General features: G+C 36.8%; 1 protein-coding gene across 1 annotated transcript in view; it reads left to right on the top strand.

The window, feature by feature from the left end:
- Positions 1-319: 319 nt before the first annotated feature.
- Positions 320-25,177, top strand: part of LOC104279477 (dynein heavy chain 5, axonemal-like) — a 154,944-nt gene continuing 130,086 nt past the window's right edge. The window contains 20 exon segments of the mRNA XM_009876770.1: positions 320-387; positions 389-505; positions 2,071-2,167; positions 2,482-2,670; positions 2,765-2,839; positions 5,209-5,295; positions 6,658-6,729; positions 10,508-10,609; positions 12,634-12,820; positions 14,039-14,204; positions 14,305-14,398; positions 15,094-15,192; positions 16,482-16,663; positions 17,600-17,719; positions 18,419-18,620; positions 20,698-20,793; positions 21,530-21,703; positions 21,797-21,886; positions 22,571-22,726; positions 23,702-23,841. Coding sequence (XP_009875072.1) covers positions 320-387; positions 389-505; positions 2,071-2,167; positions 2,482-2,670; positions 2,765-2,839; positions 5,209-5,295; positions 6,658-6,729; positions 10,508-10,609; positions 12,634-12,820; positions 14,039-14,204; positions 14,305-14,398; positions 15,094-15,192; positions 16,482-16,663; positions 17,600-17,719; positions 18,419-18,620; positions 20,698-20,793; positions 21,530-21,703; positions 21,797-21,886; positions 22,571-22,726; positions 23,702-23,841 — 2,513 coding nt within the window.

Here is a 25,177-nt window from a genome sequence, read left to right as displayed (position 1 = left end):
GCTGCCGTCTAAAGGACCTTAACCTGTCCCTGAACGTGTGAGTTTCCCCCCCGTAGCGGTCTGATCAGAGAGAAATGACAGTTATGCAATTAGAAGTAAAGTTTTGGTAATGGGCAACCTCGGAGATTTTATCATACTGTAAGCTGCTTCATTCTTCACGTTTTAATTAGCAAATGAAAGTAGGCTTTTTTTCTTTTTCTTGCTAGTCTGTCATATTGGTGCTATATCAGGGATAAAAATACTGAAGGTGTGGTTGGTTGTTAAAATATTATATTCTCAGGTAGTTTTCTGTACTGTTGATTTAGGTGTGGTGGTGGAGATGGAGGAGACTGTGGGAGATGAGACTGAATTAGAGGGAAGAGTCGAGCCTCATTCCTGTCTTGGTCTAGCAGGAATCAGAGCAACTGAGAGCAACACAGCTTTCTTCCAAAACTGACATTGATCTCTGTCCACCTCTGATTTCTATAAAAAAGGGTAAGGGAGGAAATAATGATGCATACTTTGTGTTGGGTTTTTATGGAAGAAAATTCCAGGACTGAATGAAAGATCAATTATGAAGTAGAGTGTTTAAGTCTGTGACAACTTACATATATTGGCTATTTACATACCATTCGGAATGTGCCAGTGTAGGGACTGCAATGTGCAGTTTTCAGCTTTATAAATAAATAAGTGCAAATAAATAAACAAATGCATATAAATATATATGTATTTACAGGGTCATGCATAGTGCAATTCTCATCCCTCAGCAGATTTCCTAGTGTTGAATCATAGTAACATGATTAGAACCATTTTTCTGGAATTAAAATGAGTAGTGCTCTATAGTACAGTATACTCTACAGTTGGCATACAAAATAACTTTTTCTGGAATATATTAACAGTGATAGTAGACTGAATAATTAATTCAAAGATTATGGAATGTGGTCTTGCAATGACGTTGGGCAGCTCGCTCTGTACTTGTGGGTGCAGCCCATCAGAGCCCGTGTAAGAAAATTTATGAGGAATTTATGAGGAAATCTGTGCTATTAAAATATTAATTTTAGTCATGATTTCATAATTTATTTAGAATAGATTAAACAGTAGTTCCTGAAAATTTAGTGAACCACTGGTTAGCACTGCTTCATGCTCCACTGAGGATATTATTTGCTGGACGGGACCTAAATATCATCTGAGAAATAAAATGGTTGGGTTTTTCTTTGATTGAAAGCAAGCTGTAGCAATTACAAATAATGTTGTTTGGTGCTTTCAAATAATTATCTTTCTAAAGCTAACTTCTGATAAGGAGAGATAAAGCAATACTTAGGAATGCTTTGTAACTTTATAATTATTTTTTCTTTAAATAGTGGCTAGCTGGAAATAAGTTACTATACTTTGTGTCAGGAAAACATAAATACTCTTATTTATTGCTTACATCACTTTAAAATATTAAAATCCTAATCTGAAGAACAAAGTCATGCAACAGATTTTTTATTAAGTAATTTAAAGGGCTTCAAAGCTCTTAAGGAGGCTTAAATAATCATCAGAAGGTGGTTATACAATATAACAATACATGTCCTAGATTTATTGCAAATATTAGAAATCTTTATTCTTCAGGTATTTGTTGTGCTCAGGTTGTCTTGCAAGTCTCTGCAAGTAGCAAGTTTGTCAGAAATGCCTGAAAATGACAATCAAAATTTAGATAAAGAAATAACAGAAGAGATTAACTGGGTGACAATAACAAGTGTGAACAGTGACAATATTTCAGAGTCTCGATTTTTTCTGGAATGGATTTCTTCAAGCTAGTGCCTTAAATTGCTTTTTCTTACCTCTACTGCTACCAGTAGGGATTGTTAACAATTAAACTGTATAATAATGAAAGAATAGAAGTCATTGTAAGAGATTTTTCTCTCTAGTGCCTTCTAAAGCTTTCTGCTGAGGCACAGGTTTTCTAATGTTCCGACCATGTCTCAGTTTCTCCAGCCTGAGAAGAAATTAAGTAGCAGATATTAAGACACAACACTCCATGTCTTGTAAATGCGTTTGTTGTGCATATACCCAAATAATTAGGACTTGTAACTTTTTTTAACTAGACAGAGAAAGTAAGCATCGTAGACATGGAGGGGACCTGAAGACAAGGAGCTCTGAGCTAGGATCTGCTGTCACAAGAGCACCTTTGAGTGCTGCACTTCCGGCAAGTATATTCATGCTAAAATAGATGGTGACTCAGCTACTTTTTGTCTGTTAAATTTTCTTCTGTACAGATTGTTCTTGAAGTCTTCATCAACAAAAGTTTGGTGTAACACTGGAGGCTACTGAGTTCCTTCAGTTTCCATTAATGGCAATTCGAAAGTGTATACAGTGTTAGGCCATTTATTTTCTGTGCTCACAATGTGTGTTACTGCTATTTTCATTTGGGATGTGGGGTCGTGTTTTTTTTTTTTTTATCATCTCGGCAAAAATGAGATGATGAAAAAAATATCTCTATAATAAACTTTTATTTTCTAGGCAACTGGTAAGATAAATATAGTACTTTCCAGTGAAACTAGGAAAGAACTAGCCAAGCAAGCCAAAGCCACTAAAGAGGAGAGAAGAGCTCAGATAGATGAAAGATACAAGTATTTGATATCAAGATTAGCAGATGGGATAGGCTTAAGTGAGCAGCAAGTGGAGGAGTCCATTGTTTCTGATGACAAGGTAAATATTCCTTAAATTATTAAGTATATTACCAAAATTTCCATTCTTTTGAAACTACTTCACAATTAACTACAATTGTAATTTTGTTTTTTAGTTTCAACTTATAGAACAATTCTTTGCTCCTACTGGACTTAAAAAGTTGCTTTTCTTTTACCAAGGTGTGTTGCAGGTACGTTTGCTCTATTACTTCTGCAAAAGCAAAATTGCCTTTTTCAAAAAAATCATCTGACTGTTGCAAAGGTCATAAAATCTTAACAGAGTTCTTCTTTTTTTTTTTTTGCTATGCATGCTGATGTGGAAAGAACTTGGATCTCATTGTTTAGATACTGCCATCTGGCTTGCATGAAAACAGGAGAACGCCCTGCGGCGTGATTTGATACTGTTCTTGTTTTCACAAAAGAAACGTTAAAATAACCACATAAAGTAAAAATCCTGACTTCAAAAATGATAAAGATAATTGAGGCCAAGTGTTCATAGTATTCACAGTTTAAAAATACTACATTAGCTACCGTAAGCATTATAGAAATGGGGGAAATGTCTGTGTAGGAACCATTTTCTCCTTTTGGTTTGAACTGCACCAACTCCACTATGGACTTAACTGTGATTCAAGAGGAAGAAAAATTATGCAATTCCTTGTGAAATTAAAGTGGCTTCATGTTCACTTCTGTCTCCCTCTGTGGAAGATAATCTTCAGCTTGGAAAAAAAAACCTAGAAATAAGGTGATCCCCGAGATGTATTTATCTCCCTTTCAGTTTTGAGGAGGAGAAGCCTCTATAAAAAACAAACTCATTTGTTCAGCTTGGACTGAGTGTGTGATATCAGAAGGTGCTAGGTGGCCTTGAAATTGCCTAACATGACTGTTGAAGACTTTCTGAACTGCAGAAGTCCTTCCTCAGTCCTTTCAGGTTGTGCCATTGAGGAGACATGTCAGGGTGAACTCAGTCAACCTGCGGTGGTATTTTAGGCTCATTGGGGAGAAAAATGAATTGATAATGCTTGATCATCAGTTAAGTGCAAGAATGAATTACAGGTTCATTATAAACTAGGTAAGTTAAAAGAATTTCTGAGTGTTTCTGGAATTGCTTAGAGACTTTGCAAAACACAGAATCAGCTCAACTGTCAGAACAGTTTAATCAGTTTTTCCTTTCACTGGGACTGTGTGTGCACATTTCTGGGATGAATGTGTTGTTCTCTGTCTTAAATCAAGATGAAAGTAAAAATCTTGAAATTGTTTTCCATAGCTGACAAGCCAGAAATAAATGCCCAACTTGAATTAAGTGAAACATTTCCTTTCTGCATTTAATTTTGGTATTTGGTTTATTTTGGTATTTTTAACCATTAAAATATGTATTTATGAAAATTCTGTTGCAAAAGCAGCATAGCATAAATATAAATGTTTATGACAGGAAGTATGAGTGCCGTCTCTAGCATCTTCTGCCCCATTCTCATGAGTCAAGAGATCTCATTAAATCGATTGCTCTGTCAACATTTCATCATTGGAGATTTCATCATTGGAGAATTCAAGATTGTTCAGGGACAGTATCATACATACTTGCCTTGTTCTTAACTGGTCTGGGGCATTCTTGGAGACAAAATACTGGCCAGGGCAGACCGTTGGCCTGACCTAATAGGCATGTTATCACCAAGATTTATCAAAGATCCTTTCTTCAGCGCTGCTCGTCTCTCTTTTCCACCAGCTTGTGTGCATGATGTTTGCTTGAGACTGTACATGGGGGTTAGAACATGCTGATTTGGAGTGGAAGTGAGGAGCCAGCACTGTGTGTCATGCATTGCCCGTTTAGTTTAGTGGGAGCTGAATATTTTATTTTTTAGGAAGAGGCTTCTCCTCATCTTGAAAGAGAAATGTAGATGTGGGCTTCTACCACGTTTTCTGCTGCATTCTTCCGAGTTTCTGCAGATTGTTTTCCAAAGTGCATGACAGAAAATTAGAGGGAAGCAGGTCTTTATCAGGCTTAAGCTTTTTTCATTTTTTCAAAGAGAAGAGGTTGTATATATATATCTCGGTGGAGAAGGGCCAGTGTCAGTGAGGAAGGTTCCTCAGAGTGAGTTTTTACAGAGTGATGTATGCTTCAAGACATGGGAAGAGAACTAAATTTCTTTGCGTTGTTGGCAGGGTCTGGCTGTTGCTTGTGAGTCCCACTCACAATTACATTATGATTTTGCAGACCAGACCAGGCACATGACTCTTTCTGTGAGACATCCAGTTTGTTTCCATGGAGGAAGTTGCTCTAGGGAACACTTCAGAACTAATTTCGTTAAATTTTCTGAGATTTTTTTTCCTTTTCATCTCTTGAGTTTTGTTCTGAAAGAACAGGGCTATGAAACTGTCTCCTGGGGATTGTGAAATTCATGCAAAGCTTATTCTCCAGATAAAGCCAACCTCGTAATTTCTTTCTGGGAATTACTAACTGATTCAGAATGAGCTTAGTTGTAATTCACACATTCAAATAGGATGAGATATTTGTATGGTAATAGTTTTTATTTTGTTAAACTCTTATTTATAATATGATTTCTAGCAGAAGTCGAATGCATCACTGAGGTCAGATGGGTCAACAGGCAGTTTGCTGCAGAAGAAGTTGTTTATTACCATGGGTTCTACCGAGGTATGGTTGAAAAAGTCATTAGATGACATTTGAAAAGTAAAATATGAAAAAACCCCAATAACAGTTGTGCAGTGTTTAACAGCTTTTTGTACTTCTTGTGTAGATGTTTAAGTACTTAGTCCATGTTCTCATAATGCAAGATGTCCCAGATTTTCTTGAGCTGAGGTTGGAATTTACCAGTAAAGAAGTAATGGTTAATGGATTTGACTGAGAGGGGAGCTGGTCAAATAAACCCTTTTTAAAAATTGCAGATCCTAACATTTTTGTTAATGACCGTATGTTAAGTATTTTCCAGTCCTTGCGCACTTCCAGTTTAAAGGTGCAGTTCTTCAGTGGTTTTTTATTTAGTTCCATGCAACACTACTGCATATTACTCAAAAAATACCTCTACTTCAATTATTTCATTCTAATTCTTATACCAGCCTCCTCACTGTAATGTCTAAACATTATTCAGCAATGTATTCAGAGTAGTCATTAAGTTTTATGATTGATTTTCTTTTTTTTCTGTCTCTTTTGAAGGAAATCAGTTGTACCATATAACATTTTCTTTGGATATTTTTTCCAGTGATCTTATATTAACATTGTTATGTTAGAAAAGACATAGCTGAAGAGTTCCTTCTTGCTTTCAGAGGAGAAGAGATGTTGATTCCTCTGCCAGTTGAACCAATTAGAATGGTTTTTCAGATTTGTTATAGCTAAATTATAATTAGATTGCATTGTTAGATAAGCATTATTGCAGTACTGATTTGAAACTCTTATGTTAACTTCAGTCCATTGAAAAGATGAAAAAACATGTTAAAAATATTTGAATCAGAAATTTTTAGTAATCTTGAATTTCCCTTTAAAAAAAAAAAAGGCGATTCTAAGCTGATCCATTCTGGTCTAAATATCTGTGAAAAGTACTTTAAATGTTTAAATGTTTATTTCAGTGAATTTATGTTGACAGATTCAGAAAGGGATTAGGCAATCTCTTGGATAGGTCCATAAGTGCTACTGAAATGACTAGACAGGGATATGTCATCTAACAGCTCTCATGCAACGGCTGCAGGTGGTCAAGGAATACAAGAGCGGAGGCCAGGAAGCAGCCCAACTTGCAAGCTCTTGCTGAACTATTTTCTCAATACAGATGCGATACTGGACTCATCTGCCCGGCATTTCTGATGTTTTTATGTCAAATGGAGAAAAAACAGTATTTGATATTAAAGGGAGAGATTTTCAAATATCCTACAGACAGTTCACTACCTTTCTGAGCAATTAATTATTTACAGTTTTGTTTTCAGCACATTTTAAAGTTGTTAAGTAAATTATTTTTACGGTACATGTGTATTCTTTTTAACTGTATGTGTTTTGTCCTTTTTACAGGACTTTACAGGAACTTGTGCATTTTTCCTAAGGGCATCAGATAAAGTTATAACTGCATCAAATGTTCCCCAGGTCAGACCAAAATCATGCAGTGTTTGCAATGTACTTAATATTTTCTTAGACCTTTATTCACACAACTGGAATACAAAAAAAAAAAATGGGGCATGCTTTCATGAGAATGTCTATTTCTGTGTTTTACAGTTTTTTTCAACTGAATATTTATGATAAAATAGTGTTCTAATCATTTGGAAATCAGTACTGCAATATTATTAAAAACAAGTTTTGAATTAATTAAAATTCATTAGTAATCAGTCATTAAAATAAAAATTTCAATGTCAACAGGGAATAAAAGACCAGAACCAAGAGATTTCCTTTCAAGTAATGAGCTAAAATAATAAAAATGCTGTACTTAAATAATTATATCTTTTAAACTTTTAAAAGAAAGTTATACTTGAATCTAGCTAAAGTAAGGTTTTCCTGCCCCCGATAGGTTTAGTTGTATATAAGAAGTACTCTAACAGCCTTTTCTGACTTTCAGAGATACTCATGTTCTTGGGAATATATTTGTAATAGAAGAGCATCGAGATACTAAGACCTAAGAACAGGTGTTAAAAAAACAATATAATAAGCCTGAAATCATATTCTCAAAAATACTGATGCACTCATTTTTAGGCTGCACAGATTTCCTCTTTATTCATAACTAATGGACTGATGGGTAGCATTGGAGCAGACCGAAGCTGTACTAAGCTTGTTCTCCAGCTACCAGTTTCTGCCAGTCACTTGCTTTATGAAAATATTTTTAAAAATGCCTTATCCAGGGGTGCAAAAGTAATTTATAGGCTTTCTCTCCTCACACCCTGTCAGTCCTGCTGTGCTGTGTCAGTTGAGTACATGTCAGAACAGTTGTCCAAGCTGTTCAGTTAGCTGCCTTGGTGCCTTCGCTCTGTGGTTCTCTTGTGATCACCTTCTCTGGGCAGGGGCTGTCTGTCCTGTGAAAAGTATGTGGCTGTGGGAGGCAGGTACCTGAGCTAAACGCTCGCCTGTGCCAGAGCCCTGTTAAGGACCTTGCACTGAGACAATTTGCAAGATAGCAAAGAATAAGTGATATACTAAAGCAACAGATACAGTAGACTTGGGATTGCCTTTGATAATTCATTCACTGCAGTAATGCTCATATATATTAACAGTGCTAGCAAAATACTACCCCAGGTGTTTGTCACCAAAAGGTGAAAGTGCAATTCTTATCAAGCAGGCATCCCTCTCTTGGGTGAAGGAGAAGGAGCACAGCCCACTGATTGCCTCTTCTGGGTTTGTACTCTCCCTCCCAGCAATATACTGCCTCCATATTCTTTATAACATAACCTTATCTGTCTCCCCTCCCTGGGGTGACGTTTAGCAGGATTTGGGTGGAGATTCAGGTACTACAGTCATAGATGTTTAGAGTGTATTTCTCTAGGCTCATTAGCATAGTCAGGGGGTGTCAACTTTAATATGCATATTAGGGATAACGAAGCAAAAAGTTTCACTCTGGGCACTATGGCCTTCAGAATTCTGTTCTGAAGCAAATTAACTGCTTTGGGGATGGCATTGACGTAGTTAGTCTCTGTCTGGCTACATTCTTTAGCCGAAACAGGGCCATCCTGCCACCACAAGTCTCCCTCCTGGCGCTGAATCTCACTGTTGAGGCTTTCTTGATCTCCATTCCCAGTGTCTGCACAACAGATAAGCAGACATCTGCATTCTGTAATTCTTAATTCCTCAGGTTAAAATATCACACTGTCATCAAACTTCATTCCTTATGTGAGGTAATATTTCTAGATGCTATAGAAGGTAAAACAAGGCCTAATTTTGAGTCAGCCAGTCCTCACACTGATGAGGCTCAGACTGGTTGGGCAAATTTTGGTTTGTTCTGAAGGGCTGTGTAGGAACAATTGGAAGGAGAATCTGAGAAGCCCTAGAAATACATGGGTTTGCCACTGTTTCTCAAGAAGAACAGCTGAATCTTCAGCTATCCTGTGGAAAGAAATGGATCAGCTTGTATGTTGCCCTTGTCCTAGATATTCAGAAGTCTTGAAAAACTTAATTTTCCCTGTCTCCCCCTCCCTGCAACAAATGCAAACACTGTCATATGGGGGAACTGGCGTTTTTAAAAGCATCTGAAAGGGGAAAATTGAGGTCAGTTAATTTACAAGGAATAAGTTTTTTACAATGAGGGTGGTGAAACACTGGAACAGGTTGCCGAGAGGCTCCATTGCTGAAGTCAAAGTCAGGCTTGATGGGGCTCTGAGCAACCCAATCTAAAGATGTCCCTGCTCACTGCAGGGCGGTTGGACTAGATGACCTTTAGGGATCCTTTCCAACCCAACACATTCTACAATTGTATAATTCTATGCTTCTAATTTCCTTGTTATCCTCTATCCTTTGCTTTTGCTGTTTTGTTAGCACACCCTTTTGCAGAAGGAAGTAGTTTAGGAGCATTTCCTTGTTAACTTTGTGGGTGTTGCCTCCTGGGGAAACATGTTCACACATGCGAAGAAACCTGGTCTTCCTTGTATGCACTTCTTCAAGCAAAGTGAATTGCTATCCTTAATTCCTCCACTTTTTGAGAAAGAGCTTTCTACCCTCTTGTACTCAAGTGGGATTATAATATTGTAAGGACATAGTATTCCACCCGTACATAACAATTAAATGTCTTAAATGCTCTTTTCCATCCAAGTGGGGAACTAGCAAGAAAAATAATCAAGATAGTCAAGAATCTCAAAGCCTTTACAAAAGATGCTGTTTCTAAACCATTCCTTGCTGTCTTTGCACAGGAGAAAGTTGGGAGTAGAAGCTTCCAGAGCAAAACTCTGGGTGCTTTTCCTTGTATCAGTGAAGAATTCACTATGATCAAGGCAAAATAAGTGTTATATTCGTGCAGTTCAGAAGTTCTTCATGAGGATTCCTCTCAAGAAGCATACCCAGAGCCAAAATAGTCAGCACAGGTCGTAAACAGCACATGGCCCATGTTCAGTATGTACACGTTTGTAAGCAAAATGCCAGTAGCAGAAAAGCAAACCAGTCCACAACCAGACAGCGTTGGGAAAAGATGCAATCTCTCACTTCCAGTTTGTGCTTTGCATTCTGCAGTAAAATTCCACTCACCAGTACCATCTCTCTGTCTCTGTAGCTTCAGCAATTCACTGCTTCTTGTTTCACGTTAACTGGAATAGTCTGGAATAGACTATTTCAGGTGGAAGAGACCTACAATGATCATCTACTCCAACTACCTGACCAATTCAGGGCTGATCAAGTTAAAGCATATTAAGGGCATCATCCAAATGCCTCTTAAACACTGACAGGCTTGGGGCATCAACCACCTCTCTAAGAAGCCTGTTGCAGTGTTTGACCACCCTCTTGGTAAAGAAATGCTTCCTAATCATAAGTTCATTAACAATAGACTGGAGAGAACTTGCAACTGAGAGAGGTGTTTCTTGCCTATTACATTTGTGGTCCTTTTTTATGCATTTATGATAGATGGAAGCTATTCCTCTAAAAGAGAAATAGAGACATATAATTGTTTTAAGAATAATTAATGCATTGATGTTAAATGGTTAATTTTGTTTGATTGCTGGAGTGTTGCTACAACACTGACTCTTCTAGTGATTCAAACTGATGGGCAACTCCTGGAATTTCTGGTTGAATTTTAGTCTATGTCCAATCCAAATTCAGTAGCTGGGGAGCAGTATCCTCATGGAATCTGCATAATTACGGATTGTATATATGTCTGCCATGTGTTTGAATTTCACTCAAATAGTATAATGTTGCAGAAGTTTACATGCAATCTACTAATTTTTGTTTCTTCCCAAAGGAGGTGAATTTTGGGACATTTGATTGTACTAATGGAAATGTCCTTCAGGGCCTGGAATTTTTCTTGTCCCAAATCATGTTACCAGCACTTAAATCCCAACAGGTAATCAAATAGCTAGTCTTTTTTATCAAGAACATGTGGAATCCTTTATGGGACTCATATAAATTGTATATGAGTGTTTGAAATTCATATAATTTGTTTTTGAGCGTGTCCTGGTTTGAGCTAAACGGAAACAATTCTGTTCAGTGATTTTTACTTCTCAGTTCAGTCTCTGCTAAGAGGTTGTGCTTTCTGAAGTTAGCAGTGTTTTTGCAGACAATGCCTGCTACTAGAAGTGATTACACCTGATGTTTACAGTTACTGCCTAGGATTGGTATGCAGAAAGGCTCATGCATTTTGAAACTCAAAAAAGAACTAATATTTAAAAGGGTATAACATAATGATAACATGATGCAAGTTGTCTGGTTTCTTTTTCCAACCCTTCTGGATACACTTTCAGCCACACGCAGTGAAATTTAAAGTATTCGGGCAATATAGCTGAGCTCAGTTGTATTGGGAAAACTGGCAATGTATTAAAGTCTGATTGTTTTCAGTGCCTCATGTTGGGCGCCAGTAAATCTGTCGAAGGTTAAGGCTGGGCTGGCCACCGAACACAAACAGATGCTCTCTAACCCCTCTCCTTTCCCAAAACAGGAAGGGAAATGGAATAAGGCAGAAACACAGATTAGAAAAGCAATCTAAACCAGCTTTAATAAGACAATAATAGTACTAATAAGGAAATAATAAAAATAATAAACTCTATACAAATATATACAAATCTGATATTGAACTTCACTGCCCCTCACTGATATCAATCCCCACTGATGCTGCAGAGCAGGTGGCACGGGGAAAGCCCCAGGCTCAGCGGCAGCGGGGAGCTGGATACAGGAGCTGGATTCGAGAACTCAGGATCTGGATCAAAGGTGGAAGATCAGATGGAGTCCTCCTTGGATGCTGGCCATTGAAGAAGAGTGCCTAATCCCTGTGATCCCTCAGTTTTATACTGAATATGATGTATATGGAATGGAATACTCTTACTGGTCACCTGTCCTGTCTGTTTCTCGCTGGAGGTGCAACCTTCTGCTTCCTTGTGACCCTTTTACTTCGTAGCACACAATATCCACAGTGACCTTGGTCACTAGATGAATTAAGTATCAGCAAGAGCCTTTCTGCATCCCAGTACCAGGCAGTAACTGTAAACGTCAGGTGTTATTGCTTCTAGTAGCAGGCACTGTCTGCAAAAACACACTGCTAACTTGAGAAATTGCAGCCTCTTAGAAGAGACTGAGAAGTAAAAATCACTGAGGAGGATTGGTTCTGTTTAACTCAAAGCAGGACAGAGCAGTAGCACCAGCTGCAACGCTCATGACAAAGGAGAACATAGCATAGCAGTCATACTAATGTAGAACTGTGATAACTTAAGCAAAACTAGATTGAGCCTGCGTTGAAAGAAGTGTCAAGTCTGTCTGGTAGCACAAGGGATCAGTCCATGATTTTTTTCTAGAGTGTGGACAGCAGGCACTGTATCACAGCCAGAGTATCTAGCTTCTTTAAGTTGTCCTTGTTCTGTGGCACTTAGAAAGCATCGCAGTTGGTTCTGTTTCTTCCAGAAGTACACATTCAGAAGTAGGAAATAAAATGAAACTCTGTGTCTGTCTAAAATTATGGTGTTGTATGCTCTTACCATATGCTACCGTTTTCTCTCATGCAGGAGCAGGAAGGGAGATTAGAATCTGTTTTCTCTGTTCAGAGAGAAGTAAATCAGATGGAAAAAAGGGAGAGCAATTCAGTGTGAAGACTGTGAGAGCAGGGAGATATTTTTATTTCTTGAGAGCTTCTTGCTTACTTGTTTCTTCCTATATACAGAATAATTAAATCAATGCACACTTTAGTATTTATGTTATGGTACAGATAAGTGTATTTTAAATGGCATAATGGTAAACCTTTGTATATTGCCATGAATAAGAAATACCTTTCTAATGACAAGTAAGACACCTTTTGTATTCAAAAAACAAAGAAAGTGTAATCCCTGTTTAACCTTTTTTTAAATTATTGTTTATTTATTTTGTAAATGATAAATTAATCAGAACTGGGGAGCTGTGAAAGAAGGCTTGAAGAACAGCCGGATACAAGACTTTCTATATTCAGTGGATAAATTTGTGGGTACTCTGTCATCATCAAGACAGAATATAGAAGATAAAATTCAGCTCACAAAAGTGGATGTTGATGTTTATGTCAACAATTTACAAAACCCATCTGACTACATCACTGCAGGTGAGTAATTTCTATGTCAAAGCAAATGCAAAGATGATGTTTATAAAATAAATGTTATGTCATTGGTAAAAAATTACTTCTAATAATTAATCCTTCGCTGAACTGTATCAAAGAATTAATCCTTCTTACCTGAGCTGTTTTTTCCTGCTTACTCATGCCTGATTTCTGTCTCTGTAAGCATAAAATCATCAATCATTTGCCCATCCTATAATTCATAGGTTTAAAAAGATTAGAAAGTTCCTTGACATATATATAGTGTCCTGTGTTACGCTAGTTTGCTGGCAAAGTAGTTGCTGAGTGAAGCCATCTACTAGTGTGTATACTCTTCACTTTCTCTGATACTGAGGAAATCCTGTTCAATATTAAGTCTGGCTCTGAGGGCTGTGGGTCAAAACAAGATAAATGTATGTATGTATGTGTGTGTGTATATATATGTAAAATGAATGTATGTATAGAAAAAGAGGAAAGAGACACCACAATTACTCTTTTTCTGTACATATATTCAATATCCCCCAATTTTTACCACCATATGGATTATCAGAGTGAAACAATGCCAAACCAGTCTATATTTCTGCAATCACTCTCAACCCTACATGGGCCTGTGGCAAGACAGCCTCCACAAAAGAACTAGTGACTCTTAAGTTGAGACAACCTATTATATAGCTGGACATGTTCGTTAGATGTATTTAGTAGGACAAGATCCACGGTCCTAAGTATCGTGTACCAGGTGAACTGGATTCTTTCAGCTGCTAGGGCAATCAAAAAGATGTGTTGACTTACAGGGCATTTGTGACTTAATAATGGTGTCAGTTATTTAATGGGGGATAGGCTGCAGTGTCAGACAAAGAGCAATGTGAAGTAACCCATTACTTGTGAAATACAGGCAGAAAAATATACATGTAATAGGGTATTTCTTGAATCTCTGAAACATGATCTTCCCAAAACCACATTGTTTTATTTTTTTCTTTATTCACTATTTTTAACTGTTCCCATTGTAAAGGATCTGCTGTAGTAACAGAGTAGGTCGATGCAAGTTGTAGGTGTGTGCATCTTTTTGTTACAGTCTTAATATTTTCCTGTTTTTTGTGAGCAGTTTGAATATACTTGATTTACATGGAGTGCCAGATTATGTTTGGTGTGGACATTTCACTTCTGTAGTTAAAAATCTATATTTATTTTTTCATAATTATGAGACTGTCCCATTCTATAATTTTGAAGGCAGTAACATGGAGGTCATTGCGAAACTTGAAGAAGTGGTCATGATTTGGATCAAACAGATCAGGCACGTTTTAGTGGAAAGTGAACAAATAAGAAGAGAAGCTGATGACATTGGTCCATCTGGAGAGCTGGAACACTGGAAGACAAGAATGTCATCATTTAACAGGTTAAATCCCTCCATTATTTCTCACAGAGTCTAAAAAAGCTTTAAAAAAATATGAACTTTCATTCCCATGAGAGTATTAAATGTATTTCTTTCTTGAAAGCCTTTTGGATGAGATCAAGAGTTCAAGAGTAAAGAAAATTTTAAGTATTCTTCAGGCAGCAAGATCAAAGACATTAAAGCAATGGAAAGAGCTGGTAATTACTATGTTTTAATAGAAGTTTTAGATGAGTATGGTACTGTATTTGTAATACACACAGAAATAAACACAATGCTGAAAATAGTTTTGAGTGTTTATGCTGCTTTTATATTGTGGTTTGTTATCCATTTGTTAAAATATATGACACTGATGATTCTGAAGTTAAATAGATAAGAAGTCAATGCTTCTGTAGTGTGTCTGTTGTTACCATAATGGGCAGAATGATAGTGCAAAAGTAAAGCAATGCAGAAATACAACTTTCTTCTCTCTCTTTCCAGCTGTACCCTGTGCAGGCCTACTGTAGAGATATCTAAAAGTTCATCATATTGGTTTTAGAATTTTTGACAACTGGCTTTTTGTAGCATAACTACTATGTCAGATAAGTGGTTGTCTGTAATGTAAACTTATCAGTCAAAATTATAAGCAAGCCAGAAAATAAGCTGTAGACCATGACTGGCTGTGTAGACAAACCACACCAAACACCAGAATGTAGGTCTTAGAGCACTTAAGAAGGTATTCTACTGTTTTGAAAATATACCATGAAAACAGTATCCCCTTACTGAGTTTTTAATTTTGTGCTTAACGTATTTGCAGACTTTTATGATGAATGGAATTTGGATGAGAGTATCTGTACAGCAAGAACCTATGCAGTAAATTTTAATGGTATTAATTCTATTTTTTTTCTCCCTTCAGGATGGTAATATAACAATTGCTGCCAATGAAGCTAAAGACAATGTGAGATATTTATATACGTTGGATAAATTTTTTGGTCCGCTTGCCAAAGCATCACCTGTAAGTGGTACTCTAAAGGCACTTAACGTGAAATTCGGAAAAGAAAGGAAAGGCTTTTGCTGCTGAAAGTTATTTTTTTGTCAGAGTTTAGGTACTATGCTTAATGAGTAGTGGACAGCTTAACTCCGTTGGCATTAGTGAATTGAGGTTATACTACTTTTTGTGAAGGAGGCAGTTGACATTCCAGAAGATTGAATTGTCATTCAAGATGAAGGCCATGAAAAAGATAAGCAAGAGGTGATATTTTTACAAACCTGATACTGAGTTGAAGTGTCTTTGTGAGGTTGGGCATTATATATAGTACCTCTTCCTGTCTCCTGTTACTAATAATTGTTTTAATGCAAATATCATAAAATGGTCTGAAGCCTTCAGATGAGCTTAAATTGGGTGGCTACCACTTATTGTACAGGTTAAAGCTGTTTCTCCTGCAGTAGCTTGTATTTACTGTTATCCTGGTTAAAATGATAAAACGTATTTTCATAATAATGTCTCATTTCTGGTTTTGAGAGCATGAATTTTGAAGGTGCAGCTACCGAGGCAAACTAAGCTTATGTCATTCAGAAGATTTACACATAATCCAGCTGCTTACATTTTTTCTAAAGGTTGTTTTCAAACTCTGAATCCACTGTGCTATTTCACATTGTTTTACTTCTGCAAATATTTAGCATTCTGACTTGAATTAGATAGCATCCTTTTTTTTATCCTTTTCTAGGCCAGTGACTGTCTCTTGTTCTGTTTTCTCAGTGTATCTGGCTCACATGCGTTGCTGTGGAATTTTTCTGTGGGACAAAAGACTCTGTAAATCAGTATCCTTAGTAAGAGAGATTATTGTTGCCTTGCCTCCTCTTTCTGGATTTCTCTTCTGTACTGATGTAGGCAAAATGAGTGAAGGCCAACCTTCTTCTTGTTCTTCCTACGGCAGTATCCCTGTGTGCCTTTTTTTTTTTTTCCCCCCTCAGGTACCATATTTCTTTGCATAGCAGTCTACAGTACCTTCATATACTAGAGACTGTGGCTAAAAAGAGTACAGACTCTGTTTTTCCTCTGAAAAATCCCACTCTGGAAGAAGACCTATTCATTTACTCATTCTCTATTTTTTTTTTTGTTGACTGTAGTGTGTTATGTCCCCACAAATTAGTTGAATGGTCCAGTTTTGTAATCGGATGTCTGCAAGAGCGATGCGTTACCATCAAAAAGATACCTATCCACTGGCAAACGTATTCATAGAGCTGTCACATTTTCCATTGTGTTAATTTTTAGGAAATTTGAATTAGTTTTTCCTGTTGTAGGTAACACTGATGGAACACGTACCCAGCTTAATGAATACTGTCTCTATGATCTACTGTACATCACGATACTACAACACATCAGAGCACATGATGTCTCTTCTTCTTAAAATCACTAATCAATTGATTAAGACATGCAAGACATATCTATGTGAAGGTGTTTCAGAAATCTGGGATCTGGACAGGTGATATGATTTTAATAATTTCATCTTCTTTTGCTAACACTGGAAGAAAAATTGTAGACTAATCATCAAGATTATTAAACAGTAAATTTAAGTTGCACCTTGTACTCCTGTCAGGCACCAATTTCCGTGTTAATTTTAAGCTTGTCACTACTCATGTTGTGTAGAATTAAGTACTCTGCAAAACCAAACATTATGTGTTGTGAAAAAAATGTTTCTGCAAAACTTGTGATGTATATCAATATACAGTGCTCGATATTTTGTTCCCATGGCCTTTTTTTAGACCAAAACATACTTCAGCAATTAGAACTGGGAGCTAAGGTGCTTCATATCTATAAAGTTGACTATAATTTTACTTCCCAATGATCTTTTGGAAGATGAAAGACAAAGGGGAACAGCAATCTTAGATAAATGGCTTATGGCTAATTTCTATGCCTCTTATACATGTCTCATTCATTGAATACCTCTGAGTTAATGAACAACTGTGTATAAGATACAACTATTTGTAGCCTTAGGAATTAAGATCTTCCGGATATATCTTTTTAAAGAAACAAGGCTTTCCTCATGCTTACTGTAGCCTGGAAAAATACTCCTCCTGTCTTGTCTGCTTAGAAAAAGGAAAACCCATCAGCAATACGCAGTTTACAGAAGATGAGAAATGGCCAAGCTGTAGGCATTCAGTAGCCAGGGTTTTCCTGGTGTCTTTTCTGAGTTACACTGTGAAAGCTTTGGTTAAATGAACCTAAACTAAAAATATGCAATCTAGATAACAGATTTTAAACAAAGTCTTTTAATTTAATCCTTATATTTTTAATGTTTTTCAGGTAATGTACAATTTTATATTCTTATTTTGCGAAGTTGCCTGAAATGTTCTATTTTTATTTATACTGTTTTGAAGACCGCCTTAGATTGATCTGTCTTTTGTGCTTTCTTCCTCAGGCAAGAATTGCTGAAGAGGATACAACAATGCATTTCCCTCAAAGAAGAGTACCAAACATGCTTTCAGAGAATTAGGCAGGAGCTCAAGGAAAATCCAAGTGGCAGGCAATTTGATTTCGGGTAAATAATTCACTCTAGTATTGAATAATTTTCACTTGTACAATTTATAAATGAGATGTCAGTATATCTGCTGGCTAGCAGAAAAACTAAATAATCAATTAAAATGTAGTATTTATTACAATCAGACCATGACCTTGCAGATTTTTTTTTCTTTCAGGAATAAACCAGTGACAGGTTTTTGCTAGTCACTTGTTTTTTTAGCAGATGTCCAAGGGAACTTCACAGGAATTTGTACATGTGTTAATTTAATATATTTATTTATGTGTGGTCTGAAATCCCAGCAAATTTGAGTGATGAATATAAGTGAAAAGACTCCAGGGGAATTTAAGTCAGCTTTGGGCTGGGTTGTCTATCACAATGGCAAGGGGACTTACGCCTGTACTGGTACTTTCATCATGGAGCATTTCTTAGTATTATACATGCACATTTTGATGTCCTGCAAATGTCTTACTTAAAAGAGTAACTCTATGAATTGTGGTGAAGGCTTTTAATTGACATATAAAAGGATTAAGCATTTTTTGGTTTATATCAGTTACTTTAAAACAGTTTTTACTTGATTTGCAACTATTACAGCATAGAGGTTCTTATATATGAAATTTGGTGACAGTTCTGGTGGAATATATGTGGGTTAAATAGGAAAAAATATCTGTTACAAATAAATTTGCATAACAACGTCTCTGTTGCTTTTTTTATTGTTAGTGAAAACTATATACTTGGGAAATTTGATACATTCTGTAAACGTTTGGAGAAGATTTCAGATATGAGCAATATTATGGAGAGCCTTTTAGAACTCCAGCATGTAAAAATAGAAGGCATTGAAGAGATCAGTGCTCGTTACCAGAGTATTGCTGCAAATACCAAATCCAAACTATATGATGTTCTGGATTACAGAAAAAAAGAGGTACCTGCATTCAGTACTTGTCTGACAATCACTCCCTTAATTCTATGCTATGTTATGAAAGGAAGATTATTTTTTATAACAATGCATATAGTATTTTGCTGTGATAACACTTCCACATCTTGTAATACATTTTGAAAGTGTTTGTCTTATTTGTCTTTCATCTCAAATGTTTGAGTTAATTTTTGATGAACTAGATTTTGTGTCGTAGGTAGTGCTACAAACAACTTTTCTCAAACTTGTTAGTTTTGACATGCCAATGTTTTGAACAGCAAACTGAAAACTAGTTCAGGCAGCTCAATGCATTAAATACCATTTATCTAGTTGCAAGGGTTGCTCAGTGTTACTGAAAATAGTTAGTGGAATAGTGAAGGCAGTATTATACCAAAGACAGCAAAGGCACTTGAATAAACATTTTAGAGGGAGAAGTGGTACCAGTCCCAGCACTGAGCGGGGTGGTAAAAACTAAAAGTGGCTTTTCAGGTATTTCAGACTCATGCTTTAATATATCCTGTACGTGCTGGAATTGAGCTGCCTTTTTTTTTTTTTTTTTTTTCCTGTAGCCTGCTTGCAGGAATAATAGCCTCACAATAGAAGTGCTAGAAATGTTGACTTACTCTCCTGCCTTCCTGAACTGTAGCTTGCAATTGTCAGGAACTTTCCTTTAAATACTGAAGTCCGGAATAGCCCTGGCTTTCTTCCAGCTGTCTGATGGCTTATGTTTCCCTAGTATGTGCTGTGTGGCTCTTTTCCGAAAGAGAACATATACTTGTAACTGGAATTTAAAGGTGTTTAAAAACTATGTAGCTTTTCTACGCCTGCATGGCTGTAGCAATATATATTATGGACTGTCTTCCTAAGCTTGTGGAGTGGTTTCTTCAAGAGGAAGTGTGAACTGAACTCTTTTTGAGGTCCTTAGTCTTTTGGAAAGAAGGCTAAGGATGAGGAGCAGGTATTGCGTTTTTAGAGATGTAGAAGGCTGAATTCTTCCTGTGACTCTCAACTTGAATGATTTGTCTGCAGCTAGCAGCACCAGGGTCATAGAATGGTTTGAGTTGGAAGGGACCTTAAGGATCATCTAGCTCCAACCGCCCTGCCATAGGCAGGGACACCTCCCATCAGACCAGGTTCCTCAAAGCCCCATCCAGCCTGGCCTTGAGCACTTCCAGGCAGGGGGCTTCCAGAGCTTTTCTGTGCCAGTGTCTTACCACCCTCACAGAAAAGAAATTCATTCTTATGTCTAATCTAAACCCACACTGGTTTTGTTTGTTGTTTTTGTTTAAACCCCTCGTCTGTTAGCCTGTCACTACAGATCTTGGTAAAAAGATTTCCCCATCTTTCTTACAAGCCCCTTTTAAGCTCCCTTCACTCTTGTTGTTGGTACATAGACTCCCATCCATATATGCTTAAGCACATGGAAGTGAGAGCCCTGTCTCCCAGGAAGAAAAAAAAGGCAAGACAGACCATGCAGAGCATGGCCAGACAAGTGTACTGACCAGCAACCTGTCCACATATAGCTGACCCCTTTTATCCCATCGTGCCTCTATTTTCTCACACTATTTCCTCCCCAGACTATGTTGATCCCTGCCTTTACTTCTTCCCCGCCTCCCATAATACATTTTGTGCCATCTCCAGTAAACTGTAGAAAGTCCCTTATCTCTTTGGCAATAAATTCCCTTTGTCTGGAAAGTGCCCTAGAGAGCCTGCCCACCCATTTGCTCAGCTTGAAGGGTTTCATACCTGGACAGTGAGCTGAGGTCTCTCCTATGGCAGCGCTCAGAATAACTGGTGAGCGTGCTCTGGTCTGTCTGGTTAGGTTACTCAATTTCCTCTGCCTGCCCTCATTCTTTTGTGCTCAAGAAGATGAGACTTTAATCATATAACCTAACACTTCTTATTTTTTTTTGTTTTCTTTGCTTAGAATGTGAATGACTTTGTTACCAGTGTTCTCTTTAATTCAGTGCTGAACACACATACTGGGCAGATAAAGCAAATTCCCCAAAAACTTCAGAGAAAGAATTCTGTATGAAATAAAGGTGACAGTATAGATGATTTCTTCTTTTCTTTTACCCTCTTCTAGTTTGAAAAAGATTACCTTGAGTTTAAGAACCAAGCTGCTGCACTGTATGACTCTGTACAAAAATTTGTGGACTCTTGGCTTGAGAACACCGTAACAGTAAGTTAAGTTAGTTTACAAATGCAAACCCGTTGTTCTGGTGCTCAGAAAGGCTGAGTGCCCACGGCTCCTACTGAACTCCTTCAGTAGTGCCAGTTTTCTGTACTCTGCTGGCGACTCCTTGAAATAATGTAGGAGTGCATCAAGCCTGTTAGAAGTGTTATAAGTCACTTGCAGAAGTGCTGGAAAGTAATGTTCATTGTTACTTGGTGCCAGTTTTATGTTTTATCTTTTTTTACTGATTTTAGAGCCCTTTTCTTCCGAAGTTTGTTTTCTTTCTTCATCATGTTGTTTCCCAAGCTTCCTGTTGCATTTCTAAGTTATTTTTGTTGGACTGGTAGGAATAATGAAATGATTTCTACTGTTACCTTAATGTCAGTACTGTTCATTGGTCCAGGCCCAGATATGAGATGTTAATGAAGTACAAGTAAAGGTTCAGGTATTCTACCACAACTCTTTGCAAGAACAAGGAATGATGATTTGAGAGTCAGAAAAAAATTAAATATTCCATTATAATCTAGTGGTAGCAGCTTCTTGGTTCATACTGTGGTAAATATATACCATATGGGACAAAATCCATGAGTAAAATTCATTAACTTTTCTCAATGGAATCCTCGGTGTTTCTTGGAAAACAATTTACAAAACTTATAAATTGAAAAAAAAAAACCAGTTTATAAACAATGACTTTTGGAACTATTAACACTTTCTGCAGTAAATGCTCCATCTTCCTTTTCAGACTGAACAGATGCTGGGTTTTCTAATGAAACTTGAACAAATAGGAGCAAGTCGTATTGATCTCAATGAGAAGTATACGGTTGTCCTTCAGCGGTACAGTCAAGACTTAGAGTTTGTTCGACAGCTCTACCAGAAGCAAAAAGAAAATCCACCTATACCACGTAATATACCACCAGTAAGAATGAAATAACTGAGAGAGAAAAATGACTTTGCCTCTTGACTGTTTTTAAGTTAATGGAAATATAACCTCCTATCTTCTATGTTTTAGGTAACAGGGAAGATTATGTGGGCTCAGCAGTTATACAGAAAAATTGACCGACCAATGACATTCCTTAAAAAGAAAACCACGCTTTTGAAGGTTGGAAATTAGAGGAGGATTTGTACTAAGCTTTCAAGCATATCATTAACAGACATGTGATTAATTTTTACACTTACTTTTCTAGCGACTTGTATTCAAGATCATCCAACAGGATAGGTGTTAGTATGTGCTCCAGGATTTTAATTTCTTTTTGCAGCTGAGGACAGTTACTTCCCTTGAGACATTATGGTGATGACTTAGGCCACTGCTTTTATGTCTTCTGGGACTTGACTCTTGTTAATCCTGCTTGTTGGCTGTGTACCTAAGCTTTGAGCCTTCTGTCTGGTAGGTTCTGTAATGAAAAGAACTGAGATATTTAACCTCAAATACTAGTCACTCTTCATGAAATAATTTAATTCTTTAGTTTTCTCAGTGGGATGTCAGTGCCTTGTATAGGTAGTAATATCGACTTTGTTTTATGGGCAAGACTGGAAGGAAAAATCAGGAAAAGATTTATCTTGGTTAGAGCATTTAAATACTTCTTAGTAACTGAATTCCAAAATGTATTTCTGTGTTTCTAGGTCTTACCTTGTCTCTAAAATAGCTTAGCTTAAAGCTTTCTGTTTGTTTCGTTTTCCTAATAGTGATGAGAAAAAGCCTAGTGGAGGACATTTCTACTATGTTAGACTCACTGAATTGATTAAATGGTGTTTGTTTTTTTTCCCCCTCCCTCTTGAATTGCAGACACTGGAAATGAAAAATATTGTTAGAAGCTACAATAAAATGGCTGCAGTTCTTTTGGAATTTGAACTTATTTATCATAGAGCATGGTGCAGGTTTGCTCACCAGGCAAGAAGTTCTCTGTGTGCTTCCTTACTTGTCAGGCACCCAGAAACCAAGGTAAACGGGATTTATTCTTTGTATTACTGTTGCATGGTTTAGTACTGCATATGCAACTTTAATCATATAATGGATAGACAAGCACAGCATTAAAATGTTTGTAGTAGGGTTAAAAAATGAACTACTCAAATTAGTGTGCAGGTTTTTTCCCTTTTTATATATATTTGTGAGGTAGACTTCATCATAAGGTTTCTTCTTCATAAGGTTCCTGCCTCACTAAGGTTACATATCCATTATTGACTTATCTACATAGTTCCAGATATTGTTTCATATTTTATTATCTATATTAACTAAAATTTTAGTCAAGGAAGGAATTTTTCTTTAGGTCATGATCTTTTCTGTAGTGGTCAACATCACTGTGTTATGGCCAACGTTGCTGTGTTGAGTATACTGTAATCATTCATTAATTTGCTTTCCAAACTGCTTGCTGAGACAGAAAACCTTACCCTTCTTACTTCATGTATTATTTTTTTCTGATGTAGTGCAGAGACATTGTGTTTAAAATATGGCATTTTTTTGGAACTAATGTTTCCATAGTGGGCAACTAGAACCTAGCTTTCAAATTTATTTAGCATCTTAATAACATTTAGTGCCCCGAAAGCCTACAGAGGTTAACGTTAACATTCACAACAAGTCTCCCTAGTCTACCAATGGAGAAACTGAGATGAAAAGGCAAATGAGCTTCCACAGAGTGTAACTGCAGCACTGGAAAGGAATTCTCTGGAGCCAGGTGGTTAGGGCACAGTGAAGCAGTCACAGGAAATTTAGATCTGTGTAAGATATTGCTTGATTAATACTTTGGAAAATCCAGATATTTGTAGAAAAGGGTGAAGATCTGTGTAGAAACGTGGGTATCTATTTTAAAAATCTTCTCTAGTCTTGTACATCTTGTTATATGTTGAGTTACATCATGTAACCACCAAACTGCTGCCTTATTTTCAATTTTATTTTTCCCCCCTGTACTGCTGTATGAAGGAATTACTTGTAAACTTGGACCCAGTGGTTCTGGAAGTACTATATGAAACAAAATACCTGAAAAAAATGCATTTTGAAGTTCCAGATGTTGTACTTGGCTTGTGTGCAGATGAAGAACAGATTAAAAGACATCAAATGGAGTGAGTGAACACTTTTGGGATTTGATTCTCATCTGCAACTGGGAGTACCTAGCTTTGAGTCTGCTGAACACGCTTTCGATTTATTATAATTTTTCTCTTTGGTGGAATTTAATTGAAATTTAGTTGCTTTCCCCAGCATCTTCACAGTAATATTGGTAATACCCAGTGGTTCCTATCTCCATAAATATCTCATTACTAGAAAACACCTATGTGCTTTTGGTTTGTTACTGCAACAGCAACAGCCCAAACGTTTGTATAGGTAATACATCACCAAAGTTAAAATTTTCTCTCTTGTGTTGAATATCTGAAATAACTTTTGTTGATTTTAAATAATTTCTTTCTGATTCTTGAAACAGTCCAATTCTGGGCTGGAAGAGTTCTATTCATTCTGATGAATGCTGATTATTAATTCTCTAACTCAATGAGCAAGGATGATAGGTCTTTAAAAAGTCATCCTTTGTGAGGAGTGTACTTGAGCAGTTTTAAAGTAGAAGTGGACAAAAAGGGACAAATTTCAAAGAGTCTCATAAACACAATCCCTCCTCCCTTTGCCTATTGTTAAAGCGTTCAGTCTTTCATTCTTATAAAACCATGTTTTCATTAATTATCTGTGGAGTGTTTTAGGTCAAGCTAAAATTTCTAATGTGCAAGGCAATCTCTGTGCTGCAGTCCTCTAGAAAGCAACACCCCCAACTTTTGACATCTGAGAGAAACAAAACAGTACAGAAAATATTTGTAATAAAAAAATAATCCAAATTTACTTTCTGGTCTAAAAAAGGCTTCTAAGTAACTCCCCAAGCAAAAAACGAATATTCAGAGACTTAAGCAACACTGGAAAAACACTATAGGGTATATTACAAATGGGTTATCTCAGTATATGGTTTGTAAAAATGCTTTTAAAAGTCATAGTTTTAATCTGTCACAGAGCACAGCTGTTACCTTTTTTTTGAGCAGTTCTTGTGGAGAACTCATTAGGTATCTAACTTGAGAGTTGCATTCAGTTCTAATCCTTGTTTCTGTGTAGCTCCATTTTCATGGAACTGTATTGGTGAATCTTGATTTGTAATTTGACCTCATTTCTTCAGTATTTGCCATCCTACGTGATTTGGATCTAGCTTTTCTTGTAAGCAGTGTCATTTCTTATCGTGTCAAGTGAGATTGGAAGAAGGGAACCCAAATAACATGTTTTAAATTTCCTGGTGTTTTTCAATGTAATTAATTTTCCTTGCAAGAAAGTTTCTTTAAATCGATCACAGTCACTCTACTGGAGGTACTTATTTCCCCAGTCTGCTTCTGCCATTTGTGAAAGAGGCTTAGTTTGACCTGGGAAGAGTTA

The sequence above is a fragment of the Apaloderma vittatum genome, unplaced genomic scaffold (assembly GCF_000703405.1).
Source record: "Apaloderma vittatum isolate BGI_N311 unplaced genomic scaffold, ASM70340v1 scaffold6279, whole genome shotgun sequence".
Classification (NCBI taxonomy): domain Eukaryota; kingdom Metazoa; phylum Chordata; class Aves; order Trogoniformes; family Trogonidae; genus Apaloderma; species Apaloderma vittatum.
The sequence above is the reverse complement of the archived record's forward strand: the minus strand, read 5'-3'. Positions and strand labels throughout refer to the sequence as shown.